The sequence below is a fragment of the Syngnathus leptorhynchus genome, chromosome 18, assembly GCF_054491065.1.
Source record: "Syngnathus leptorhynchus isolate UIUO chromosome 18, UIUO_Slep, whole genome shotgun sequence".
In the NCBI taxonomy this organism is placed as follows: Eukaryota; Metazoa; Chordata; class Actinopteri; order Syngnathiformes; family Syngnathidae; genus Syngnathus; species Syngnathus leptorhynchus.
In genome coordinates, this window is record NC_141212.1 from 825,528 (window position 1) to 850,141 (window position 24,614).

General features: G+C 49.3%; 3 protein-coding genes across 15 annotated transcripts in view; 1 reads left to right on the forward strand and 2 right to left on the reverse strand.

Moving 5' to 3' along the window:
• The window catches only part of tbpl1 (TBP-like 1), a 37,277-nt gene extending 16,201 nt beyond the window's left edge, over positions 1-21,076 (forward strand). For 2 of the 12 annotated variants that reach the window (XM_085936882.1, XM_085936883.1), the window contains 14 exons: positions 933-1,122; positions 1,322-1,384; positions 2,000-2,120; positions 3,144-3,410; positions 3,618-3,713; positions 8,935-9,100; positions 9,988-10,128; positions 13,964-14,383; positions 19,127-19,377; positions 19,564-19,646; positions 19,738-19,801; positions 20,008-20,111; positions 20,294-20,388; positions 20,456-21,073. In XM_085936882.1, coding sequence (XP_085793008.1) covers positions 19,243-19,377; positions 19,564-19,646; positions 19,738-19,801; positions 20,008-20,111; positions 20,294-20,388; positions 20,456-20,538 — 564 coding nt within the window. In that variant the 5' untranslated portion in view covers positions 933-1,122; positions 1,322-1,384; positions 2,000-2,120; ... (4 more) ...; positions 13,964-14,383; positions 19,127-19,242 and the 3' untranslated portion in view covers positions 20,539-21,073. Of the gene's footprint in view, positions 1-905; positions 1,123-1,321; positions 1,385-1,999; positions 2,121-3,143; positions 3,411-3,617; positions 3,714-8,829; positions 8,849-8,934; positions 9,101-9,987; positions 10,129-13,811; positions 14,384-17,667; positions 17,787-18,013; positions 18,243-18,311; positions 18,986-19,126; positions 19,378-19,563; positions 19,647-19,737; positions 19,802-20,007; positions 20,112-20,293; positions 20,389-20,455 lie in introns of those variants that run through there. The other 10 variants (XM_085936885.1, XM_085936884.1, XM_085936886.1 and 7 more) reach the window with 10 other exon arrangements.
• tcf21 (transcription factor 21) lies at positions 10,107-11,407 on the reverse strand. The gene is made up of 2 exons (XM_085936878.1): positions 10,896-11,407; positions 10,107-10,562 (listed from the first exon to the last, which is right to left on the reverse strand). The coding sequence occupies exons 1-2, from the start codon at positions 11,343-11,345 to the stop codon at positions 10,473-10,475; spliced, it is 540 nt and encodes a 179-aa protein (XP_085793004.1). The 5' UTR covers positions 11,346-11,407; the 3' UTR covers positions 10,107-10,472.
• On the reverse strand, positions 21,055-24,335 carry slc2a12 (solute carrier family 2 member 12). 2 transcript variants are annotated; one of them, XM_085936876.1, is made up of 6 exons: positions 24,189-24,334; positions 23,633-23,745; positions 22,023-23,264; positions 21,808-21,930; positions 21,427-21,554; positions 21,055-21,362 (listed from the first exon to the last, which is right to left on the reverse strand). In XM_085936876.1, exons 2-6 carry the CDS (start codon positions 23,721-23,723, stop codon positions 21,171-21,173), a joined length of 1,776 nt encoding a protein of 591 aa, XP_085793002.1. In that variant the 5' UTR covers positions 23,724-23,745; positions 24,189-24,334; the 3' UTR covers positions 21,055-21,170. The 2 variants fall into 2 exon arrangements, with proteins under 2 accessions (XP_085793002.1, XP_085793003.1); XM_085936877.1 differs by having other exon boundaries at positions 21,133-21,362; positions 21,427-21,559; positions 24,189-24,335.
• Positions 24,336-24,614: the final 279 nt, after the last annotated feature.

Consider the following 24,614-nt stretch of genomic DNA (forward strand, 5'->3'; position numbering starts at 1 on the left):
CGGCAACAATTGAAATCTGTGCGCCGATATCTCATTTCCAGCAATGAATCAATGTGGCCGACGCAAAGCTCAAATTCGCCTTATAAGTGATGTCAGCGGCCTATTTAAAGCAGGTGAAGTAACTGAGGAATATAATGGCGTTAATATTTAATCACGTGGCGCTGCAAGACAAGACCTATTTCTTTGTCCCTGCTCACACACGCACACACACGGCGACTGTACATTTGAGTGACGGCGCTCCGCCGGGGTCGGCCTGTAATCCACACGGCTGCTTTCTCGCCGGGCGACATCAAAAGTGCGGCAAAACAACATAGTTGATGTGTTGTGGCCCACTTTGCGCTACCACGGTCAGGGCAGGGAGGGGCTCGGGGTTGGGGGGGTGCGGTCCGAGGCTCGCCCGAGGAGATGAAATTACACCTGCGCTGCTAGCTGACTAACGACTTTGAAATACGAGCACACCTTGTTCGCCGCCAAAATCATTTTCCCCAACAATATGCGGCCAATCTTTAAATAAGCAAAATGGGAACGCAAGCGCTGACGTTGGCCGAGGGGCCGAGTTCCAATTTCATTCCTTTACGTGACATTCGTAAAAGACGCAGTCGCCAGAACTTGCCATTTGCTCGCCGAGGTCCTGCGAGGCCTCCATGGCTCGTGCGCGGCCTTCAAACCTCGCACGCGTCAACTGCAACGACAAAAAAAAAAGGAACAAAACGTAAATCAGTGGACATCAAATCGCCAAATTCATCCACTTTGAAAAATTCCGCTTACTTGCGTCTTTGATAAAAAAAAATGTATTAAAGTTTGTTGACAATTGTTAGTAGAGATTGACCGAAATAAATAATAACATCCAAACACGTATCTTCTGTGCACGTGTGTGTGTGTGCGTGCGTGTGTTGATGTGTCAGTCCGCTCTGTTTATGTGTGAGCAACAGGAGACGGACGGGAGACGGTCCGCCGGCGTATCGTCTTCAGCCGAGGACCAAGCGGAGAGATAATTGCACCAGTAAATATCAACAATGAAAAGGGAGACGCGTAAATGATCTGCTGCGCTTGGCCCACAGACACACTCCGGAACAAGAACGCTGACCGGGCGACGCCATTGTCGTACCGTTGTCCGACAAGGTGAGACAGAGAAGATAAAATACGGCAACCGGCTAAATATTTTTCCCATCTGTGACAAAATGCCCACGATGAGAAGGTCGCCAGAATGTAGCTAACACGTGATAGGAAACGCGGAACACAAACGCTGTAGCAAAACGTATAGACCGGCAATATAGAATCACCAGTAAAAGCATCCATGTCTGCGTTATACTGCCCCCAGGTGGCCAACAGGTGACCCAGAAGGAGCAGCACATTGGCCATTGATGTGAAGCAAAGAAAAGTGGTAAAAACATCCATTTTCTTTCTTTTGAGTATTTAATTGACATTTATATTCTTAGAATGACTGTATTGTAATTTATCAAATAAATCTTTTGGGGATTTCACATCCATACATAAATGCGATTGGAGTGACATTTTCCCGCTGGCATCCTTTTAATTTTTCATAGCTGCCCCCGGCCTGAAATCCAAGACAATAATGCATCTGGAGCCAATTGATTAGCAGATAGCTAGCGCCAGCCAGCCAGCGCACAGCCTCACCTTTTTTTGCCGAGGCCACTCAATCTCCTCTAATGAAATTCCTATGAAGTGAACGTTCTCCCGTGAAAAGTTGCAATGAATCATACTTGCATTAGTTTCTGGCTTTGGGGATTGGAGGGCACCTGACACTGCGCAAAATCAATGCTGCCTGCCATTTCCTCCGCAGACCCACAGGAGAGAATTCAATTTCTCACTGTAAGCTAGGCTGATTGGGGAGGGGGGGGCGGAGAATTAAAAGCTGCCCTACAGTGTGATCATATATGTTGAACAAACCGCAAGCTGAGGTTGCGGTGAAAAGACCAGCGTGGATATGATTGCACCTAAAGTCATTCGTATGATATGCATTTCTTCATTGTCGCAGACCAGCTCGCCCGGAATGAGTCGGAGGGACAAAGACGCCATTCTAGCCACGGAGGTGGAAGGACGTACGATCCCGGGCTAAGCGACGACCAGAGATGAAATGACATTAGCCTTCGGGAAAGGTTCAAAAATTCTCTTCTGTACTTGAACGGTCAAAAAAAACAAAAACAACAATCCACCTAACACCACGCACATTAAAGGTCACTTAGTATTCCAAATATCCCGGCGATTATAAATCATATAATTTATTTCCAGAGCCGAGGAATGACATCTGCACAAGTCATCCCGGTTATGCGTCTATAGCCCTTGAATTTATGTCCGCTCTGTACGCATGTGAAATCGAATCCCCCGCAGCATGCGCATTAGGATCGGTACAAGCCGTTTAGGGCAGGCCGAGGCGTTCTCCTTTCCCACATTTTGGGTCGGAACGCAAATGCCGCGTGAGTCGACAAATCACCCGCTTTGATTTCATTTATACGCCGGTGATACGGCCCACACACAGACCGGAGAGGACATATGGCAAAAAAAATGGACTTTCAAGGGAATTCCATAAAATAATGCAAACATAAATGAACAATTGGAATATTTATAAGTCCAAATACAACTCTGCCATTGTTTGCCTATTTAAGGGTTTTAAGATTGACCTGACCATTTGAAACAAATCTGTTTAGAAAAAAAAAATTTGAAAGAAGTGTCACCTCTGTCCAGTCCAGAAATTAAGGGGAAAGAGGCCATTTCAATTTTGATCATTTTATTTCATTTTTGTCCTATTTAAGTTGCCATTTTGTAAAACGAACTGTGTCATTTGTCATTATAAATATGAGTTGTAAATATCACGCGTCCAAAAATGTGAATCGACTCCATCAATTACTTTCAAGACAACAATCTTTATGCGGTCAATTCAATATCCTTAAAAAAATAGGTAAATCTCGATATGACAACATTCGAATAATTGTGAAACTTTTTGTGTAACACGCACAATGGTTTGCTGTTAATTATTATTATTGAAGTATCCATTGTTAGTAGCAGTAGATAATTCAATAAATGTAGCTTATACCCGTGTCGTGCCAGCAAGTAGTCTGGTCCCAGGTCCGGTTTACTCGCTGGCGCCTGTCATCATCCTGATCCGCTCGCTCTCCCCGCAGGCTGTCACTGACCTGTTTACCACATCGCCACTCCGAGCGGAGTCCCCAAAGAAACTCTGAACAACTGCGAGCTCCCAAAATGGAACTTTCAGAAAGAAGCCAGCAGACAGCGGCGGGAGCGCGGCGCAACTTTGCTACCAGTCTACGAGTCCGAGTCGGACGAGGCGAGAGAAGCGGCCGGGCTGCGGGAGAGCCATTAGAGCCCAACTTCATTATTGACGCAGCGACGAGCCCCACTGCGCATGCGCGCCGCCGACCCGCGGCCAAGTGAGTGATGGGCTCAAAATGGAGGCGGCTGGCTGGAAAGGGAAGCAGTCCACCAACAACGTGATAAAAATAACACTGCTTGTGTGTGCTTCCAATTGTTGTGGCCACTTGACTTTATTTGATTCCAAATTGACTCAAAAAAAATAACTCTTCTGTGATATAAATAGTGTTTTTGGCAGTGACTGTCCTCTTCATATTCATTTGTAGCCTGTCGCTGAGGTTGGGAAGATTCATTTGCCAGCTGAGGCCAAGAGCAGCACCAGAATGTCAAGTTGATAAAATTCGGCAGATGCACAGCAACAGGTAAAAAAAAAAAAACATTACAACTACTCTTTTAAAAAAGTCGGGGTGGGGCATGTGTCTGTTAAAATTAATTTCTGCCAGTCTGTCGTGATATGCCAAGTCGCGGCCAAATAAATGAGTAGTACAAGCCGTGACGGAGCCCGAAATAGCAAGAAGCTGCAGCGGGGGGCGACTCGCCGCCTCCGGCGCTGCGCGTCCAGGTGTTTTTCCAGGCGGCAGCAGATGCGCCCCTCTATTTGTCAGGCCACTTGTTGTTCGCAAGGGTGGCGAGCTATTTCAAAAAAAAAAATACCGCAAAGCCCGTCACGGCACTCCCTTTTCTCGCCGGGCCAAAAAGAAAATGGCCGCCGGCTCGCCCTCCGGTATTTATAGATACGCGCGGAACTGGCGCTCGCGCCGGCCCGAGGTGCTGACGAGGTAAAAGGAGAGGTTGCTTCCAGAAAGTCCGGAGTGTCAGGGTGCAAAGATAAAAATACCCGCTGAAAGATGGGCCGGGCCATTAGTGGCGCAGCCCGGCATGCCACATGGCAGCGCTTGGCAGCTGATTTATGATTATTACTACCGCCGGCCCAAATGAGCCTTATTTCAGTCACCCACCACATTTTTGGGTTTCGCCGCAGGATCGCCCTTTGACCCTCGACATCGGCCGCGCCGACCCGCGTGATTTAAAAGCAGTCGAAAACAGCTGGCAGGAAAAATATTTTGCTTTCATTTTTGCGTAACGTGTCACACTCTCCACTTTGTTTCCCATCCCGACAGCCGCTCGGGGTTTCGCCGCCATGCTCTCGGGGGAGCTTTGGAGGGAGTTAGCGCGCTCCGTTCCAGAACGCTTGGCTTAATGCGAAGGGAGGGAATGTTTTATAGGCACAGACATCGTATTTAAGTACGTGAGCAGAGTCCGCCCGCCCACGCACGGGCGAGCGGCTGGCTTGCACACAAAATATGCTCTTTGATTTATTCTTTAGACAGTCAAAAAAAAAAAACACATTGACTGAAATTCTGCTTTTATTCATATGTTGGGGGCAAGTGCAGCGGTGCCCCACTATAGTTTGCTGCTTGTGCCGTGGGAGCGATTGGATGCAAATTCTTGACCTTGCAAGCTACCTGCACTTCACATAAAAAAAAAAAAAATGGCAGGAGAAATGAAATAAGGGGGTGGACATTTTTGATCAAGTACAAAACAACATTACTGTAGTTTGCCATGTTATGAGTTATCATCGTGAGCCCGTTTTAAATCTACTCTACTTCTCTCTCTTGCTCTCTGTGGCCACCACCACAAACGGCGAGGGTATTACAGCTGGAATGCCCGCTATGTTGTTCCAACTCATGAAAGAATAAAGCAAAACAAACAGAGAGGGAGGGAGGGAGAAAATTAAGTGACAATAAGGAGAGAGGGAAGAAAAGGTGGCGAGGAGGAAATGAATGGAGATGGGCATGGGCCCCACTCCATTCTTATTCACTTCCTCCATTGCCAACAGTCATTTCAACATGATGTGTATGATTTTTCGCAGCAGTTTCGAAGAATTAAAGCGTCCCGCCTTCGCATCAATCCTAATCACCGACACACAGGCATGAAAAGAAATGGTCAAGCGCTTAGATGAAGTGCCGTCTGCTCTTCTTTCACTCTCAATCCTCCCGAGAGTGGATCGATACTCACTCAGCATCGGGTTACTGTTAATGTCTTTATCTTTTTTAACCAGGCACTGAATGTGCCGCGCGTGCCGATGAAATGTCCGAGTTGGCCCTGACTCACAGCGCCCCCTAGGGAGACTGGCCGGGAAGCGTTGAGTGAAACGCACGCAAGAACAATTCATTAAGTTGAGCAGGGACGAGGCTTTTTTTTTAAATTTATTTATTGTCCAGAGCACCTTTCTGCATCATGCGCTCGCAGCCCAGCTCCGGTTCCACGTGTATCGTTCTGATTTATCACTTTAATCAAACACGCACCGCTGAGCCCAATGAAGGATTGCGCGTAAACTTGAATGGACGCTGACACGGGAGGAAGATTTAGGCCGCCTCGCTCACGGTTGCCACGTTGGCGTCCGGTTTTTGTCATTTTGTGACTTCATATGTGAAGATTTTATTCATATTGTAAAAGCCCAAAAAGGAAAACACGGTGATCAGTCTCCTCCTTTCAGCACTCCTCATCCCTCCATCCCAATCAACTCCCCCATCACTAATGCACTCTTTCATGTGCTCTCTTGTTTCTCTCCCCCTCCCATCCAGCAGCCTTGTCTCCGTCACCCTCCTGTCTCATTGCTCTTTTGTAGGCCTTATGCATTTTTGGGGAGTAACGTGATTCCCCTCGCTCCCCGTTTTCTCCCCAGGGTGGTCCCACAAGCCCCCCCTTCCCCTTCCAATCCGAAAAGGCACGGCGGGATTGGAGCTAGGTCGAGACGAGACAAGCGGGGAAGATGACGGGCATCGAAATGAGCTCTTCAAACTTGAACACAGTGTTAAAAATAGAATGAAGAGACATTTTGGCTCATTTGTCATGATCAGTGCAAATGTGTTTTTTTTTTCTTCTTTTCCCCCTCGCAGCTCGCAGCTAAACTGGAGCTGAACCGAAATGTTCCGGCCAATGATAACAAATTGAAAGTCACATTCTCAGTCGGCGGTTAGTTCAAGTGCACGGAGGGAACGCTGCGGTCGCACCTGGGAATACTCTGGGCCAACCTGCCCCGCGTTTTCCCGTTGATTTTCCTCTCTTGTGGAAAATGACATTGCCTTGACTTTTGTTTGCATCTGTCTTTCCGAGACGGACGGACAAAGCGATGGACTTCCGGCGAATCGTACTCTTTATCCGGCCCTCGTGGTGCCGATTTGAATTTTGATTCGGCTGGGATTAAAGCGGCTTTTCAAGTGGCCGTTAGTGGCCGGCCTTCCAGAGCGACTCTAATCCTCATTTAATGAAGGCCTCGGTGGGCCGGCCCGGCCGCCTTGGACGGGAGCCCGTCATAACTCAAGTGGACATTTAGGCAAACACTCCGTGGCAAGCGGAGGATGTGTGTGCGTGCGTGCGCGAGCAGTAAGCACACATGTATGACTTGCAAAAACAAGCGTGGATGGCGAGTTTTTTTTTTTGAATGCAGGTGATCTTATCAAGGGGCTCATTCTTGCCTCTGTTTGCGTTGCTGTGTGTGCGTGCGTGCTCACACTCGCTATCATCCCTATGTAACAGGAGCCACCCGCTCCAGCCTCCACCCAGCCCCGTCAAAAATAAAAATCATTTGTCCGCTGCATGAGTGTGGCCATTAAAAATGCATGGCCTTCAGGCGGGAGGAGAGGAGAGGGAGGGAGGGGGGGAGGGAGGGGGGGTGATCCTTTGGGGACGAAAGCTGACACTCGGCCCTCCGGAAGGGCATCAGTAGTACCGAGGTGGACAAATGGCATCCAGAGAGAGAAAAAAATGGACAGAAAGGTGAATCAATATTTCCCCCCTCCCAAAAAAACAACAACATTGCGGTGTCCCTCACCTAGCTCCAGGATGCGTCCCAAAAAGTGGAGCGCCATCCATAGATCCGATTGCTTTTACGCCCTTCTATCAATCAGCCATGAGATAAAAACAGTAATGTAATGCCAGCGAGGAAAGGAGAGACGCTCAAAAAGTCACTCCTGCCAAAGCTGCTGTCGGCCACAGCTCACGCTCACGCAGACTGTTTTGCAAAGGCGCTGCAATTGCAGCGGTTGCATTTTGGTGACCTTCCCTCGTATCGGCGCTAATTTGTGTCGCCGCCCGCGCTCTGTTCTCCGTTGTGGAAATGACTGTTTTCTTTCTGTGCTTCTCTCCATCTGCTTCCTATAAGCCATTTGGCCATTGATTCACACACAAGCAAGCAATATCCCCTCCCGGTGTTTTTTCAATCGGGTGGTCAAATCTGGACCCAATTAAACGGGGACCCCCTCCGCCCCCGCCGCCCCTCCCCTTTTATATTTCCTTCGCACCCAGTGCGAGGAAGACCCCAGATTAGAGGAATATTTTCCTTATTGCCGACCACTTTTGCGGAATTCCACGGGATCGTAATTGAATCCACGTGTGGACCGTATTCAGAGGTGTTAACGTTTTTGCGAGCGAGTGGTCGAGAACAGCAACTGGCCGATCATCACCTATTCTTCCAGCAACTTTTCTCCTGGTTTTAGTCTCCACTGAAGGCCCAAAAACCTTTGGGTGTGTTTTTACTTTTGCTGCTCTGCTGCTGAGATTTTCTGAATCGACTTTTAATTCCACTTAATTGAGATCAAATAAGCAAACGTCACCCGTGAGTGATTTTGGCTACATAAGCACTCATGCTAACACACGTACAGTGGGATTAGCGTCCTCATAGAAGTCAACAGTGAGAGCTTGTTCTGCGCTCCTCCATACGCGCTGACCCCGTCGCGCTTTGGCTTCCTGCAAATGTCGTGCTGGAATGAATGGCCACTTGTTGGGACACTTGCGCGGAATCCCGCTTGTCTGCGCCCGATCATTTGAAGTGGCGTTAATAAGAAGGAAAGTATCAGGAAATCCAGTCATCTGGTGTCACGAGTGGCTTGCGGCGGGCGGCTAGAAAAACACACGGCAGGTGATTGTGATTCATGTCCCCTAATTGTAATGGACTTGAATCCTGTAAAAACAACACACGTGGTAATTGTTGCCCACGCAGGAGGTAATTGTGCCCACCTGGTCAAACATCATTTAGCGCGGCGACTAACACCGCTCTTACGGCGTGGATGTGACCTCCTTTACCCTCGGCCCGCGCTGTGATCGGCGTAATTGGATCGGGCCGTCCCGAAAAATCAAAGGCCCGACGTCGTGACGGAGAAAATTTAAGAAGCTTTGAGGTTCCACTACGTTGGCCGGATTTGTCCAAAAAAAAAAAAAGGCTTTGAATGTCAAACTAAACATCATGTGTATTTTGAACAACCGGTCTGCTATATTTCATGTGTGGGCTAACAGTTAGTATAATGCTTTCAAGAAAATAACAACATATATTCTTCATTCTCTGCAAAAAAAAAACTCTCCTGCAGCTTTCTGAATCCCTTGCAGTCGTCGTGAAACTCATCTTGTGGTTTTGTCTAGTCTTGATGGGCCGGCCGACTTGATGGCGGAGACAAATTGAGTCTGTTAAACCCCAACGAAGAGCCAACGAGCAAATGTGCAAGCCGCCACTGTGAATGATGAGCCCAGATCTCATTGTTGACACGTTATTCCATCTGGACTGAGCATCCTCTTCTCTTCCAGTGAGGCGCCACCTTCCCAAGCGTGATGCTGCCATCTTGTGGTCAGAAGGAAAACATCAGCCGAGACACAAGAAGGAGCATCATCCCACAAAATAAGGAGCAGACACTGGAGGGAAGGCTGCAAGTTTGACAGCGAGCCAAGTCTCTGTGGATTCATTGACTGCGAGGTATGAGCAGCACACATTTCATCTTGTACAACATAAAAGGTCAACTTTTAGTTACTGCTAGATGGCAGCCTCACAATGTACAGTATGCACACGCAAACGTTCGGGCTTGCTCTCCATCCATCCATTCGCTCTTCTGCATTTCTGTTTGTTTTTTTTATCCTTTGAAAAGAAAAACACTAAACTAGATGAGTGATGCAGTCGTTTTACAAGAGTTGAGCTTTTTTGTAGGCTTTCCTCCTAAATTGTGAGTAGAACAAATAACAAAATGTGTCCCGCTTTTTCCATTTGGGCTGAGCTCCAATAAAACTATTAGCAAGTATGGGAATCCCTCTTCCTCAAGCTGGAGGGCAGACGGCCAGCCAAGTTTATTTTCTCCCAGGTGGTCCCTCAAAGGGTTCTGTTGAGATGGCTGGAGGGTGTGCTGCTGATGTATTAGGTGAGGGCCCTTCAAGTGACACGGCCGTTTCTTGTGGTGGCGAGCCGAGCGCAAACGTAGCGACGGCCAAACACTTTTATAGGATTGTCTTGGTACGTTTGCTTTTCCTGTAAGATTTAAAGTGCGTGTGTTTGCCAACAAAATTGGGACGAAGGGGGGGGGGGGGATGCTATCAGCGAGAGAGAAAGAGGGAGAGAGCGAGCGGCCTTTTGTCAGAATGCATAAATAACTGTCTGCGGGATGTAAACATGGCCGGTCATAACCCAGCAGAATTAAAACAAGCGCTCTGTGCAGGATTAACGCACATTTTTTCCCTTTTTCTTTTCCTTTCATTCCCACCATTAATTTCTCATTAAAGAAAAAAAAAAGCCTTTAACTCATGGTTAGCTTCTTTTTTTTTTTTTTTTTTTCAATCTATCCAAGCCTTGACTTTTTTTTTTTTTCCTTCCAGCGTAATCTGTGGCTGTCCAGCGTTTATTTTCGCAAAGGCAACCACATCCAGTGTTATCTTTGAGCAACAACACCGCCCGCCCGCCCTCCCGTTGCGTATCTGCTCGGCTTGGCCTATTATTCCCAAAGGGGGAAAACCGAGGTGAGGTCACAAAACACACACAAAGTGTCAAGTGATACAAATAGAGATTGTATATTTAGAGCATCTGTACAATTTCAGAGACGTAAAAAAAAAAAAAAAAATGTTGATGCAGAGTACATATGACAAAGAGAATGCCATTTTGTCTTTGGGCCAGCAAAGACAATAAAGAGTGACGTAAAAAAACAACAAATGCATTTAAATAGTTTCTTGTTACGGGAACGAAAGGAGGAGGAGGGCACGCTTGCCTTCCCTCCAAGCAGCCCTCCGTTATTCCCACTCGAAAAGTCTGCGGAGATGAGACGTGCGCATGAGGGGGGGGGCGAGGTATCCAAAGTGTGTTTCGGTCAGGATGCGGTGGGGCCGCATAAGCGCGCCGAGCTCAGCATTTCCTTCAATTCGTTTTCAGGCTTGCCGGCAACCATGAAGGGCCACGTCTGTGGAGGCAAAAAGCTTTTTCAAATATCATCTGCCCGAAATTCACATTCAGTCATTTTCAAAGCGCAGATAAGATCAGGACAATGTTGGCTTAATAAATAAATGAAATAAATCATGATAATCATAAATAAAAGAGCATACTGAAGAAGAAATGTTAGAATAATGAAAATAATTTGAATGGTGACACAAAATGGAAGATTACTTTAGCAGTATATAAATAACAGCGACACTTGGAACCTGGATTGCCACCAGAACTCCGTTTTGTTAGGAATATAGAAAGACACTTGCGCAATTGCAAGTCTGATTTTCAATTTTTCCAAGCTAGCACTCACCAGATTGACGGGATGGACGTATCCGCTCTCGTACTTGTCGTTGGCCAGCACCTGCCGCAGGTGCGCGATGTAGCTGGAGGCCAGCCGCAAAGTGTCCAATTTGGACAGTTTGGTGTCGGCCGGCACCCACGGCAGGGACGTCTTGAGCCGCGAGAAGGCCTTGGACAGCACGCGCATCCGCGCCCTCTCGCGCGCGTTGGCCGCGTTCCTCTGCACCTGTTTGCCCTCCCGTTGGTCGCCGCCGCCGCCTTCCTCTCCCGGGCAGGACTCGCGCGACGCGGCCTTGCGCGACGCAGTCCTGCGCCGCTTGGCGGGCGGCGCGCGCGAGGCTTTGTCAACGGCCCGGCCCTCGCCGTTGGAGCTGTCCTCGGCGCTGTCGGCCGAGGTCAACTTGAGCAGGCCGTCCAGTAGCAGCTCGTCGTCCACGTCGCTTAGGGAGCCCGTGGACATGGCGGGACGGACGGGTGGCGCTGGTATGCGGAGAAGGCCGGCTTCACGACGTCAGCTCCCGGGGGCTGCCTGGCTGCGCACATGAGTGGCGGACAGCGTCGCCGCTCACTTTGTTTTATCTCCGTGAGCAGCGCGAGGGCGGCGGCCTGCACGGATGGGAGGAGAGACCAAAAAAAAAAAAAATCCCTGCACGGACCTCCCAAACGCTTCACTTTTTATTGGACGCTCACAAAAATGCGCTGGCCCGGATATCCGACGATGTTTGGTGCTCATATTTCACCATGGGAAAAAAAAAATCACCAAAGGGAAATCATCCAAGACTCTTAGATGAGATTCTAGGGGGGGGGGGGGGGGGGGGCTTCTCTTTTAGTAACTTGCACAGTGCTTGTATTGAGAAAATGATTCAAATCATCAGACAAAGTTGATTTTGTGTTTTTTAACAGAACGTGCACGTAAGCTGCAACTTATGCCATGGCCAGTCCACTCACGCATAACTTTCAGCACTTTGTGCCAGTTCGCAGGGTGGAGTGCAAGGACAAGTAGGGAGGAGGAGGGGCCGGGTCACGTCTCAAATGGCAAAGCGGCGCCTGGGTCCCCTCGGATGTAATAGATACGACGAGGTGGCCCGCAAGCCCCCGTTTGGCCTTCCATAACCATGTGCCAGGCACCTCGCAAAATAACGCATGTGAAGATGAGCAAATGGGGAAGCAAGCGGCCGGCCGAGTCCCTCCTGGGTGGGCTCGGATTCAAATCGCCAAAGTAATAATAGAGTCGGCCAGATTGATGATGCTCCTCTGAGCCGCGTGTGTCCACCAGAGAGAAAAAGGACGCAAATAGCTCGTGAAAAAAAAAAAAAAAAACCGCCACGTCCTCCTTTGTTTTCTGAAAAAACACACTTTTACGAGCGTTACTTATTTACACGCGGCGCAAAAGCTCTCTTGAGGCCAAAGAAATTGGCGTGATTGCACGCTGCTAAATTTTTCATCTCGTGACATGTCCAATCAGAACAGAGGCTAAAAAAAAGAGATAACTTTTGCTTTTGAAGGATATGATGAAGCTTTTTAAGATCAAATATGCCGTTGAAACAAAGGCCAAAGTATTCCCCGTGACACGAGGCAACAGGTGGAAGTCGGGAGGAGGTTCGAAGAAAGACGAAAACGGGCGAGCTGGCCCCTTACGGAAGGACGTGCTGCTAATTAGCCGCTTAGGTGTCAAAGGTCACCACCGTGGTCCCGTGTCACCGTCAAGGGACGGCTTCCAGATGTTGCTCAAATGAGTCAATGCTTACTCGCTAGCTCCACATTTGCTTTCTATGGATCAATAATTTACACGTAAGGCGAAAATGCGCGGGGTAGCGTCACCTTGGTCCGTTTTGCTAGCTGCGCGGCGGCGAGCCCAACAAGAAGCCAAATATTGTTTTATTCACCAGCGGGAAAACATCCCACGTGTTTTTGTCACACGGAGAATGAAATCGTAAATATCAAACCGAAAAAGGAAAAAAACTCCAATTGGAGCGGGCCGTGCGAGAAATAACAACTGTAATCTGTGAGTGAGAAAAACATCATCCATCTTTGTCCCAACACTTGGGCTCTCTGTCCATTATCACCAGCGACCCCCACACACTCCCTGCAACCCCAACACACACAAACAGGTTTCTTCTCAGTTCAAGTCCGTCTTGAGGACCAAAATTCCCAAATAAAAAATAAAAAAAACGGAGGTTGCCGAGAGTGCAACCAGCTAACGGGGAGTGACGAGGACAGGAAGTGGCGGACAATCACCGAGAATTATGAACATGTTTATTGCGTTGGGAATATGCGGCTGATGATTATATTTCAAAAAGACAACAAGGTCCTTTGATATTTGCTGAGGAAGTCTTTTTGCTTACAGTGGGGAGGGAGGCGGAGCCTATTGTTTGGAATGCGCATTTATCTGCGAGGTGGGTGTCACATATGCACCAATTTTTTTGATTGAATATTGTTTGAATACTTTGCACGTTTGCTATGGACTGGGCACTTTTTTTTTTTTGGAGAGTCCTGCTCTGTGTCACCGCCCCGGGAGTGAGCCTCCATTTTATAAACACAGCAGAGGGACACTGCTAACTTTTCCGTCTCCCATTCAAGCCTTTGGCTGTGTTTATGTGTGTGAGACTTCTCCACTCTCCTAAATCCTTCACGGCAAACTGCCCCCCCGAACCTCTTCGCCGCCAAACTCGATCCCAGCCGCAACACGCAGAGTCAAAACAGTTCAGCGCAAACAAACATTTGCGACCCAAACGCAAACAACACACGAGCACTTTAGACATTGCAAGTGTGTTGGCCCGCCACAAAAATAAATAAAGGCAAGCAGAGTAATCTGGTGTACCTCATATTATGACTTTTTTTCTTTTGCTCTTGACAATAATGATGTCACTGCATCATATCTCGCGGTTGCGCTTACTGATACGGCAAATGATCTCATTATCCGTAGGAGTGGTCCCCGAACGCAGCGGCGCGAGATGCGCCTCGGTCTGCCGCCTATCAGCCGATAACTCCGAAGCCCGAACGGCCGATAGGGCCGACGTGTTGACTGGGCCAGAGACGTTACCCGCATGAGCCGTCTCCCTCCCTTCCTCCTTGCAGGTCCCGCGGGGAGATGAGCCCACGATGGAGAGCCGTCCGTCCCGGGCTACCAACTACGACTACCGCCCTCCTCCTCCTCCTTCTTCTACACAGGAAGGTAACTTATACAAATATTTGTACTCGCTGTATGTATGCCTAAGTGTTGCATATAGTCGCACAAATGTGTGGCCTGATGTCCATTAGTGGACAGCAAAGAACCAATTTTAAAACTAGGGCCGTTAAGGTCATCACGCTCGCCAAGACCTAATCTGTGTTTTCACGGGTTCGGCGCTCCCGTGAGACGGCGACATAATGCCACCGGAGGCCAACAGGAGATGACTAAGATGTGATAGAAAGACGCCCGGCGCGCACATGCAAATCTCCGGGGAGCCCCGCAATCCTCGGAACCCCGAGCCAGTCCCACAGGCAGGAAGCAGACAAGTGCGTGTCCGTCCGTGTGTGTGTGTGTGTGTGTGCGTGTGCGTGTGCTCATTAGTGTGCGCACGTGTTTGTTTGTATGCACGAGTGCGACCTGAGCTGCGGTCCACTTAGTCGCGGAGGACAGATGCCAAAGCATCTCGCCTTTGTGGTAGAATTGCAAACAGATGTGCTAATGACTGAATTGCCTTTAAAAATCCCTGTAAAGTGAAAATAGGTCGTATATATATATTTTTTTAAATATAAAATAGATATAAATATATAAAATTAACGATCAAAAGTATAGTATATAATATATATCATGTATATAGTCGTATATATTGTATGTATTTTTAGGCAGTGATAATGATAATCCAAATAATATGAATTGCAATTGTTGGAGGTCAAAAAGATCCAAAGCCAGAGGAAAACTGATGACACTCTTCTTCCTGCTCTTTTCACAAGACTTTGTCTATATTAGGGCGGCGGGGGGGGGGGGGGGCAGGTTGGCCGGGGCATCGCATCCATCAGCTAAATGGCGGCGGGCCTTATCTATCTTTTCCACCTCGGATGCTAATTAAAGATAATAAACGGTGCGGATCATTTCTCTGCCGCGCCAAACGGAACGTCACGTCTGTCCGCTGGACCTCGCACCCGCGCACATGTGCTCGCCCCGGGCGACGCACACAACGGCTCTCGGCGCAGGTGCTCGGCGCGCGGCGAAAGTTCACGCCGCGATACGTGTTTACACGAGCCGTGAATGATAACGCTTCAACGGGGACACCGAAACACCTCCGTTCATTTGTCTAGCTTATCTTTCGGAGTTTTGTTTTTTTTTTTTTTTTGGGCTTCGTCGTGGGAAATGATGTCAAGTGACTTTGTGTGTTTCCATCGAAGCCTTTTGTAAATGTTAAGAGCAGCCCGTTTTATTGAGCGGCGAGATAAAAGCCCAAGCTCCCCTCCGCTCGGCGTCCATTAGTGCTAAAACGGCACGAGAGCTGAAATGGAATCAACCCTTGCGCTTATCTTCTCTTCTGTGTCGGCGCTCGGTGGCGCTCTGTATTTACGCTCCGGCATAACTCCCGGGACAGATAATGGTTGTAAAAACAAGCCTTTGTTTGGATCCACTAAGCTTCTTCCCCATCCCACCAAAATATGGTTGATGGCGAGACCGGAATGGAGAACTGCTCTTATGTCATATTACAATTTTCTTCATCCTAAAAGCGGAAACATTGTTGGTGAAAAGGCAAGGACTCAGTAGAAAGAAACTTGCGGGCCCATAAATGTCAGCGCGATAAGACTCGGGGATCTACATGGCGGCCCGGGACGTGCGCAATATATCTAATAGGCTTTTCTTGGCTGGCTCTCCAATGACTTCCTGCTTTGGAGTCGGACTAAAGGAGACGCTTGAGAACGATTTTGTTCTCTACGGCTTCTTCTCGTCTAATCTTTTTGTTGTAGGCCTGAGTGACTGCCGCGAGTTTGACATGGTTAGTGTATTTCGTTAGCGTAATCGCTTAACCCCCCCCCGCCGCCCACGCCTCACTCTCGATGGACAGCTAAGATGTGGTTAGCAATGAGCAAATGTTTTGATGATGAAGCCGTTTTCCGAGAATCTTTTTTCCCAAACGCCCGTGGCCCTTGGATGACTCCCCGAGGAGACCATTAATTTATATATCACTGTGTGAGTGTGTGTGTGTGCGCGTGCGTGTTGAAAAGCACAAATCTTCCATGCAAACAACACACACACACACACACACACACACACACACCCTTCCGACCATCACTCTTCACCCTCTCCAGCTTGCCCGACAAACACTGCACACAGGCACACACAGGCACCCCAAAACATCCTTCCTTCTATTTCATCACCTCCCCGCACCCAGTACACTCACACACATATACATTACACACACTAACGATTAAATCGAGAATCTAATTTAAACATATTGACATATATATTTGTATAATTTGTGTTATTTTTAATTTTCATTTTTTAAGAAAGTAAATTCTTTTTTAATTTTAGTTTGCTTTTGTATTTATTTTGTATAGCTACTTTTATATTCATGTCCCTTGTTTTGTTTGACTAAAAGAAAAACACCAGTTTAAGTGTAGAGTTGAAGAGAGAGCAGCCCCCCCCCCCTCCCCTCCAGAAAAGCGCAAAAGTTAGATCAAATCACTTTTTGATATGTATTACTACCTTCCCCCCCCCCCGCTGAATCAAAAGATCAAATGATAGAATATTTCTCGCCACAAATCAAAGGCACGTAAAACTGTCGGCGATAAATTCCATCGGGAGGGCGTGGCGGAAATGAGCGTGACTCATCTTTGAAATAAACGATGGCTTTTAGATTTAGTCATCGCTGTGATGGATGCTGAGCAGGTGGGCTTGCAACACCAGCGCCGTGACGCAACTCGCTCCTCGCAAGATGGCCGTCAAACCGTGCAGGACTGACGCCGCCGGCGCATGCGCGCCGCTCGCTGATGGATGAGGTGCCGGCCCGTTATTTCTTTTTAATCGTTATTTTGTGCGCTGCGGGGCCATCGCTCAATGGCGTTTGCAAAGCGAGTCTAAACACGGCGAGACGCTCCTCCGTGTCGGTGCAGGTGTGTTAACGTTAGCGCATTAAATCTGCCTTAGTCACCATTGAAGCATTTTCAGTAGGTGTAGGCAGGTAGGTAGATATGAATGCCATAAGAAAGGGGCGGCCGTGCGTGCCGTGTGGTCTTGTGGTCCCGCTAAGAATGGAGATGATGTAAACAGGCCGGGTCGTTCCCACGTCTCTGTTTACGCTCGGCAGATCCCAGAGCTGCACCGGCACGCTGCTGGATTAACTCACACGCCGTCCGTCTTTGTCTCTCTCACACACACACACACACACACAATCTTCGATACGACTAGTCGTGCATATTCATTCGTTAACCTCGGCTCCGGGCATCCGTCCCGCTAGAGATTGGTGAAAATCCGCAGGATCAAGAGACTCTGCGATATCAATGAGCCCATTGATGGATCGATTGTTTATTCTCAAACATATCTCCGAGCGAGGCTGCGTCAGGGCGCACAGCTGCGTGTTTACTTTCTACGGCGTATGACCTAAGGAAAAAGATCAGCGTCCTTCCCCCTCGTAAACCTTCATAATAAACATCTCGGGACATCTTAACAACGTTCTTGTGCGGATTGAATGCGAATTATGAAGATGGAGGTCTCCTCTCGGCATTCATTCATGAGGGCCAATTCTCTCAATGATAAGACAAACATTCCCACTGGCTTGTAAACAGTGTCCTCACTCTCTTCTTTGGTTTTGTAGCCTCTCCAGAACCTTTCCAGAGCAGATGTTCCTCTCTCCCCTCCCACCCCTTTGGAGATGGAGTTAAATCAGCTCAAGCCCAGAGTAAACACGTAGCGGACGGAACGCGCCACCTTGTTGTATGTCCACGCCGTCGTCAATGCGAGTGATGCTGGAATTTGAGATACATTTGGAAACATAATTCTTTCTCACTTGCTCTTTATTTTATTCGGATGAACAGCACTTTTTCAGACATATTTTGTTCACGCTCAAAACATTTAGATTTCTCCTCATGCCTGGCATTGACATACCTGGCACGTAAAGTGTTTTAAGATTAATTTATGGTTTGTATTTATTGTATTTGTCAACTGCTTCTCCTTTAAATCGAGAAAGTTTAATGCTATTATTTTGAAGGCTAAACCCGGAAGCCGGTGTACCTAGCTTTTATTTTTTAAACTACCGCCGGAAAATGTTTTGCTAAGTGGCGTAGTCCAATTTGTATTATCTTTCCGCAACCTGCGCGGAGGTAAGGGAATCAACAAACCGGTTGACGGACTCGTGCAACTCTGGGGGCTCCGCATTGACAAGCGGATGAGGTATCCAAAACAATTCAAAAGCAGTATTTCACGTGAAAACAAACATTGTTACGGAATTTAAACAAACAAACCAAAAAAAGCCTCAGCGAGATGTGCAGGCGGCTACGTTGCTAGCTCCAGATGCTAACAAGTTTTCATTCATACTTCTCACCGCTCTGCTGATTTGACGCTCTCGTTTCTGTCCGTTTTAAGTCACAACGCTGCGATAGTTCGTGTCCGAAGTGTGGTGTCGCCGTGGGTTTCCCCACAGATAGCGATCACAAGATAAATAATAGCGCATCACACACACCCCTCCGAGAAAAGCCATTTTAGCTTAGCCTAGCCTAGCCTCCCAGTTAGCCGAAGCATCAAGTACGAGTTGACGTCAGGGTGCACGTTAACGTGCGACATTTCGTCCCAACTCGATTATGACTGCGTTGAACCATCAAAGCGTCCGTCGTGATTCATTGGGCAGGAGGCTCGCGATAGCGGCCCGTGAGAGAGAGACACTCTTCCCCACAAAGCTCAACAGCCAAGTGTGACACAGTCTTTGTTTTGGGGAGCTGAGGAGACGAAACGCTTTGGCCAAATCAAGCCGTGATGTGCACGTTCGCCGCTTTAATTCGCTCGCTTTGCGTTGAGGCTTTTGTACTAAAGCGGCGACGATGCGCGCTTGTTGCCGGCCGGCCGGGCTAGCCTAGAGAGCGACTGAGCACTAAACTAGGAGCCAGCCGCATTGTTGATAAACACATCTGCATGTCAAGGTAGGTTTAGGTTGATGGTCATGTTAGTACATTGTCACAAGTCATTTTAAACTTTGCCTCTAAAAAAAAAAAAAGTCTTCCTATTTGATTTCTTCCTCAATGAGATTGGCTAAAGAAATAATGGACCTCTTTTTTTTCCAGTGTTGAACCCGCACGACGGGCGCTTTACGTCATGATGATGGCGGACGAGTGAGGAGTGAGCCCCGTGAGGTCCTCTCTGTGCAACACGCATACACACGCGCACACACACTTCCTCCATGGATTCCAGCAATGATGACACTCTGGATATCATCGTCACCAATGTGGTGGCAACGTTCAGGACCAGGTGCCACCTCAACCTGCGCACCATCGCCCTGGAGGGAACCAACGTCATCTACAAGCCGGAGGTGGGGGTAAGGCTTTTTGGGATTTAAAAGGGGTCTTCCTCTGCCACGTGATATAAGATAATTATGGGCTTGCGTTTTCTTCTTTGGCCGAGTTTTTATTGACAAAACCAAAAGTGAGTAAAGGCATGTGTGCGATAGATTTTATTTTATTTTTTTTATGGCAAATAAAAACCAAAACCTTGTGTGATTCAGAAAGTCCTCATGAAGCTTCGTAAGCCCAAGATAACCGCTTCCATCTGGTCCTCAGGGAAAATTATCTGCACTGGAGCAACAAGGTAAGGAATGATAACGGGCGGCCATTTTGTTGCACAGCTTGGACCTTTGTGGCACACAATGTAATAATCCCGCCCTTTCCGCGTCTTTCAGCGAGGACGAGGCCAAGCAAGGCGCTCGCCGCTTGGCACGATGTCTGCAAAAAATTGGCTTCAAGGTGGGGAAGAAACGTCACTTTAACCGCAACTTCAAATTGAAAATAAAGAGAGCGAGGTGGTTGACGAGTGTTGAACTCTTTCCAATGTGTCTCGCTAAAATGTCAGCACACTAAAAGGTTCCTCGGAAACATCCGAGCAATCGCCGGACCGCGCTAGGTGAAGCGTGAGAGTTGCGGATGTGACGTTTGCTACGTGTTGTGTTCAGGTGAGGTTCTCGGCCTTTAAGGTGGTGAACGTGCTGGCCGTCTGCTCCATGCCCTTTGCCATCCACCTGGTGGACTTCACCAAGAAAAACCGGCCCATTGCCAGGTGAGTGGCCAGATTGTCAGCTCCAAACCATCTCAATATGTCTTGACCAAGTGCGCCCTCTAGTGGCCAGGTCTGAGCAGTAGAATAGCGCACGCATTTATCGACGACTGGACAGTTTTGCCTCGCTAGTATCACGTTGTTATTCCACGTGAGCTATTTTTATTTCATTTTGTTTGCGTCAGTTATGAGCCCGAGCTCCACCCCGCCGCCACCTACAGGATCAAAACCATCAAGGCCACCATCCAGGTGTTCTCCACGGGCAGCCTCACCGTCACAGGTACCTCAGCCAAGTTGCGCAATCCTCGTCCCCGGAGGAATTCCTAAGCTTTGTTGCTCTTTGCCAGGACCAAACGTGCAGAACGTGGCCACGGCGGTGGAGCAGGTGTACCCGCTCCTCTTTGAGTGCAAGAAGCCGCTCTGCAAGTAAGGCGGGGCGGGGCGCGGCGGAGCCTTCGCTCGCTCGCTCGGGCCTCTCGCCACCGAGTGCGCTTCTTGTGGTTTTAGAAGTAACAAACAAACGCTTGCGCTCCAAAACTGTTGCAAGTCAACCATTTTCTCCGTCCACGGAAAACGACAAAACTCTCCAAAATCCGGCTTACTCGACTCATGTACATTTTGACACTCGCTGTAAATTGTAAATATGATTTTGTAATATTGTTATTCCAGGATTGAGCCTGTGTGTGTATAGGATCACTCTGGAGGATGTTTTAGTGCAGGTTGAGCGTAAACGTAAGCTCCGTTTCCGAGACCAGCTTTTAATGTTTGTGCTCATGCGCATCCCTTAAACCGACTGGACTTTTACCCGCATGACTCTTAATTGCGGTCGACGTCATCCGATCCGTTTAGAAGCGGACCTCCCGCCGGCCGTCTCCCCCCCCCCCCAGCTTCAAGACTATTTTGTATTTTATACAAAAATAAAGAAGTGAGAAATAAAGCAGCCTGTGTTTGAGAAGTTACAAGAAAACGTCATCGCCACGAGGGCGTCAGTTTATAATCAAAAGTTGTGATCTCGCATGCCTGTCTTTAAAATACATATTCATCCCAAATTTAAAAATTAAATTACATAAACCTCTGCAAAGCCTGAGCATTAACACTGTCTACATAAAATGAAAAGTAGTACCAAAAAAATATTATCGCGTGGAGTGAGTCGAATGTTGAACTTGTCCAGTGGTCGGTCACAGGATGTTGGGGGGCCTCTCCCTGTGTTTGGCATTTGGGACCTTCTTGCACAGGTTGATTTCGAAATGCTTCCTGGATAAATGGAGGAGAAAAACACAAGTGACCGGTGGCGCTCGGGAACCCGTCCGCAACTCACTTTTTTGCCAGTTCTTTGGAGATTTCCTCCAACGTGCGTCCTCGCGTGTCGGGCACGCAGAGGATGACAAAGACCAACAGGACGAAGCTCATTGTCGCGTACAGGAACATCATGTTTGGGACGCCCATCTTCTCTGAAGAAAAGTCAGTATAAAAAATGGACTTGATTGGATCAGCTGCACAAGCAACAGCAGAGTGCAACCTTTGGCATTTCACCAAGATAGTAACGCTTGACTCTCAACAAATCTGGTGAACTTTGATATTAGTCCGGTTATCGCATCTTTTCACAATTGATTATTTCATCAATTACTCAAGTCAGCAATGAGTCAACAGAAATGCTTCCAGATCTCTGAAATTCAGGCAGGAGAGAAGGTCAACGTACCGGTCATGGTGAGGAAGGTGGCCGAGATGAGCAGGTTGGCGGCCCAGTTGACTGCCGACACCACCGACACGGCGCGCCCCCGGACGCCCGTGGGGAAGATCTCGCTGAGGACCACGTACACCACTGGCAAGTCAAAGAACACATGCGGCGGCTTGTCAAGTTGTTCAGAGCCAGACTGGAATTTGTCAACGGAGGCCAGATTCGGAGCGACTCACTCGGCCCCAGGCTGGCCGAGTAGGCGGCCACAAACACCAGCAAGCTGATGAGCGAGGCCCACTTGAGCGAAGGCGATTCCTCGTCGGCCGTTTGCAACGAGCCCTCGTCTTCCGTCCGCCAGGCGGGGGCGCTGGTGAGAAACTCCTGGGTGCGGTTGTCCCACCAGACGGCGGTGCGGTTGAGCGACGGCGGGTGGCTGACGCACAGGCTGGAGAGTTGCGTGCGACCGTGCAGTGTGAGCGCGCCCAGCGTGACCAGCGACATCCCCATGGTGGCCGCGCCCACGCACAGGAAGCTCTTGGGCCCCACGCGGTCCACCAGCAGCACGGCCGGGATGGCGCCCGCCACCTTGACGGCGCCCAAGCCGGTGGAGGCCAGGGTGGCGGCGGCGTCGCTGCGGAAGCCCACGCCGCGCAGCAGGGGCGAGGCGTAGGACAGGATGTTGGGCTGCCCCGTGGCCTGCTGGAGGAAGACCAGCGCCACGCCCGTCAGGAGCCGCGATCGCAAGTTGGACTTGGCGCCGAAGAGCTCGGCGAAGCTGTGCTCCGACTCCTCCTTCAGCCCCATTTGGATCTCCCGGAGTTCTCCTTCCACCTGTTCCCGGGTGCCGCGCCGCATGCGCGCCAGGACCTCTCTGGCTCGCTCCGGCTGGCCCCGGGCCAACAGGAACCTGGGGCTGGGCGGGAGGAAGGCCAGGGCCCCCATCTGCAGCAGCGCCGGCGGGATGACCAGCCCGAAGGTGTAGACCCAGCCGCGAGGCGTGGCGGCAAAAGCGTAGCTGCAGCCGAAGCCCAGCAGGACGCCCAGCACCAGCATCAGCTCGTACAGCGTCACCAGCAGGCCGCGGCGCTCCCGCGGCGAGATCTCGGCGATGTACAGGCACGCCGCCGTGCCCGACAGCGCCGTGCCCATGCCCACCACCGCCCGGCCCGAGGCCAAGGCCGCCAGCGAGGAGGCGGCCATGAGCGGCGCCGTGCCGCCCACCACCAGGGCGGCGCTCAGCAGCAGCGAGCGGCGCCGGCCGTAGCGGTCCAGGACTGGGCCGCCGGCCAGGCAGATGAGCAGAGCGCCCAGCAGATGCGAGCTGACCAGCAGCTCCTGCTGGCGGCACGACAGCGACAGGACGCCGCGCAGCTGCAGCAGCACGCCCGACGTCAGGCCCATCTCGTAGCCCAGCATCAAGCCGCTCAGCGAGGCCGCCACGGCCGCCGCCACCGCCAGCCAGCTGCAGCCTGCCCGAGCTGCAGAAGAGAAAGGAAAAGAAAAGCTCAGGAAATCAAGCCACCATGAGCAGGCGCTTCACTTATTCCATGTGCTCGTTTGATTTGTAGTGCTTAAAGGGCGCAGGCGTCCGTGCATGTCTGAATTTGTCCTTTTGGGCGCGTAGAAAGCCAGTGAGCCAATGTAAATGCAATGTTTACTGTGGCTACAACTGTACTGGAATGCATTGCTTAGATAAGTTTAGTTGTTTTTTTAAAATTCATCTGTCAAGATTTGTCTGCTTTGTTCGCGCAAGCCGGGCAGCAAAGCTACTTTTTGGAACTACCTTAGATTGAAGACTGGAAAACTGGAAAGCAGTTTCCCAAAAGCTTCAAGCTGAGCATATTACCCTGAGCGCCGGCGGCGGCTCTGCCGTCACGGCGGGACGGCTTCCCCGGGTGCTGACGGGGCATCATCTCGCTGTGGCTGTCGGAGTCCATCTGTGGGCGGCGAGCAGCGGCTCTGCGACAAAAAAGAGGACATTCATTCAAAGCGCGGCGTCTCGGGTGCCATCCGCTTTGGGGCAAATCTTGCCAGACCCACAAAATGGGACAATATTAGAAGTGTTTCACAGTCATTGACCTTATTTCCCCTTTTGACCATGTTATAGTAAAAATGGTGCATCTTAGTATTGACGACCATCAACTTAATTGTACTCTTGAATGAGTGTTGATCACTTATTTTGGATCACTATTTATAAATTCGGAGGGGGTGCTCAAATGTGGAGGTATAATGGACAGGAACCATGTTTCTTTGAATGAGCCCAAAAATACCTCTACACAAACCATAAAAAAAGTCGACTGCTGACGTCACTTCGTGACGTATTGGGTCGTTGCGGCCTAACTTCCAAAAATGACGATGAAAGTAGACAGTAAGTTTATTAAAGCGTCGTAATTTTCACCTACCTGCTTGTTGGCTCTTTTAAAGTCGCGTTTGTCGCTCCATTGACTTGCTTGCACTGCTTTATCTCGGTTTACTCCTGCACTAGCGCTCTTGGACCTTCTTGTTTTGGACAAGCGAACTCGATGGCCGCGCCCATGTTGCTTTTGTGGACCAATCAAAAGCGCGGATCCATCCGAGCACCGCCTATGCTGCCTCGCTATTGGTCCAAATCTATTGATCGCTCATCTCGACTCTGCCTTCTCATAAATTCAGAGGAATGCAAATGTGTAGAAAGTAGTCTGACTTTTGGAAACCATTAACGTTGTAAATGATCGTTTTTTTAATGTTGTTATATGATCATTCCGACGATTATATAATGGTGCATCTGTTGCTCCAAATACAAACAAGGGGCCGCATTTGCCTGGCTGGTCTGGCCTGCACTTGTTGGG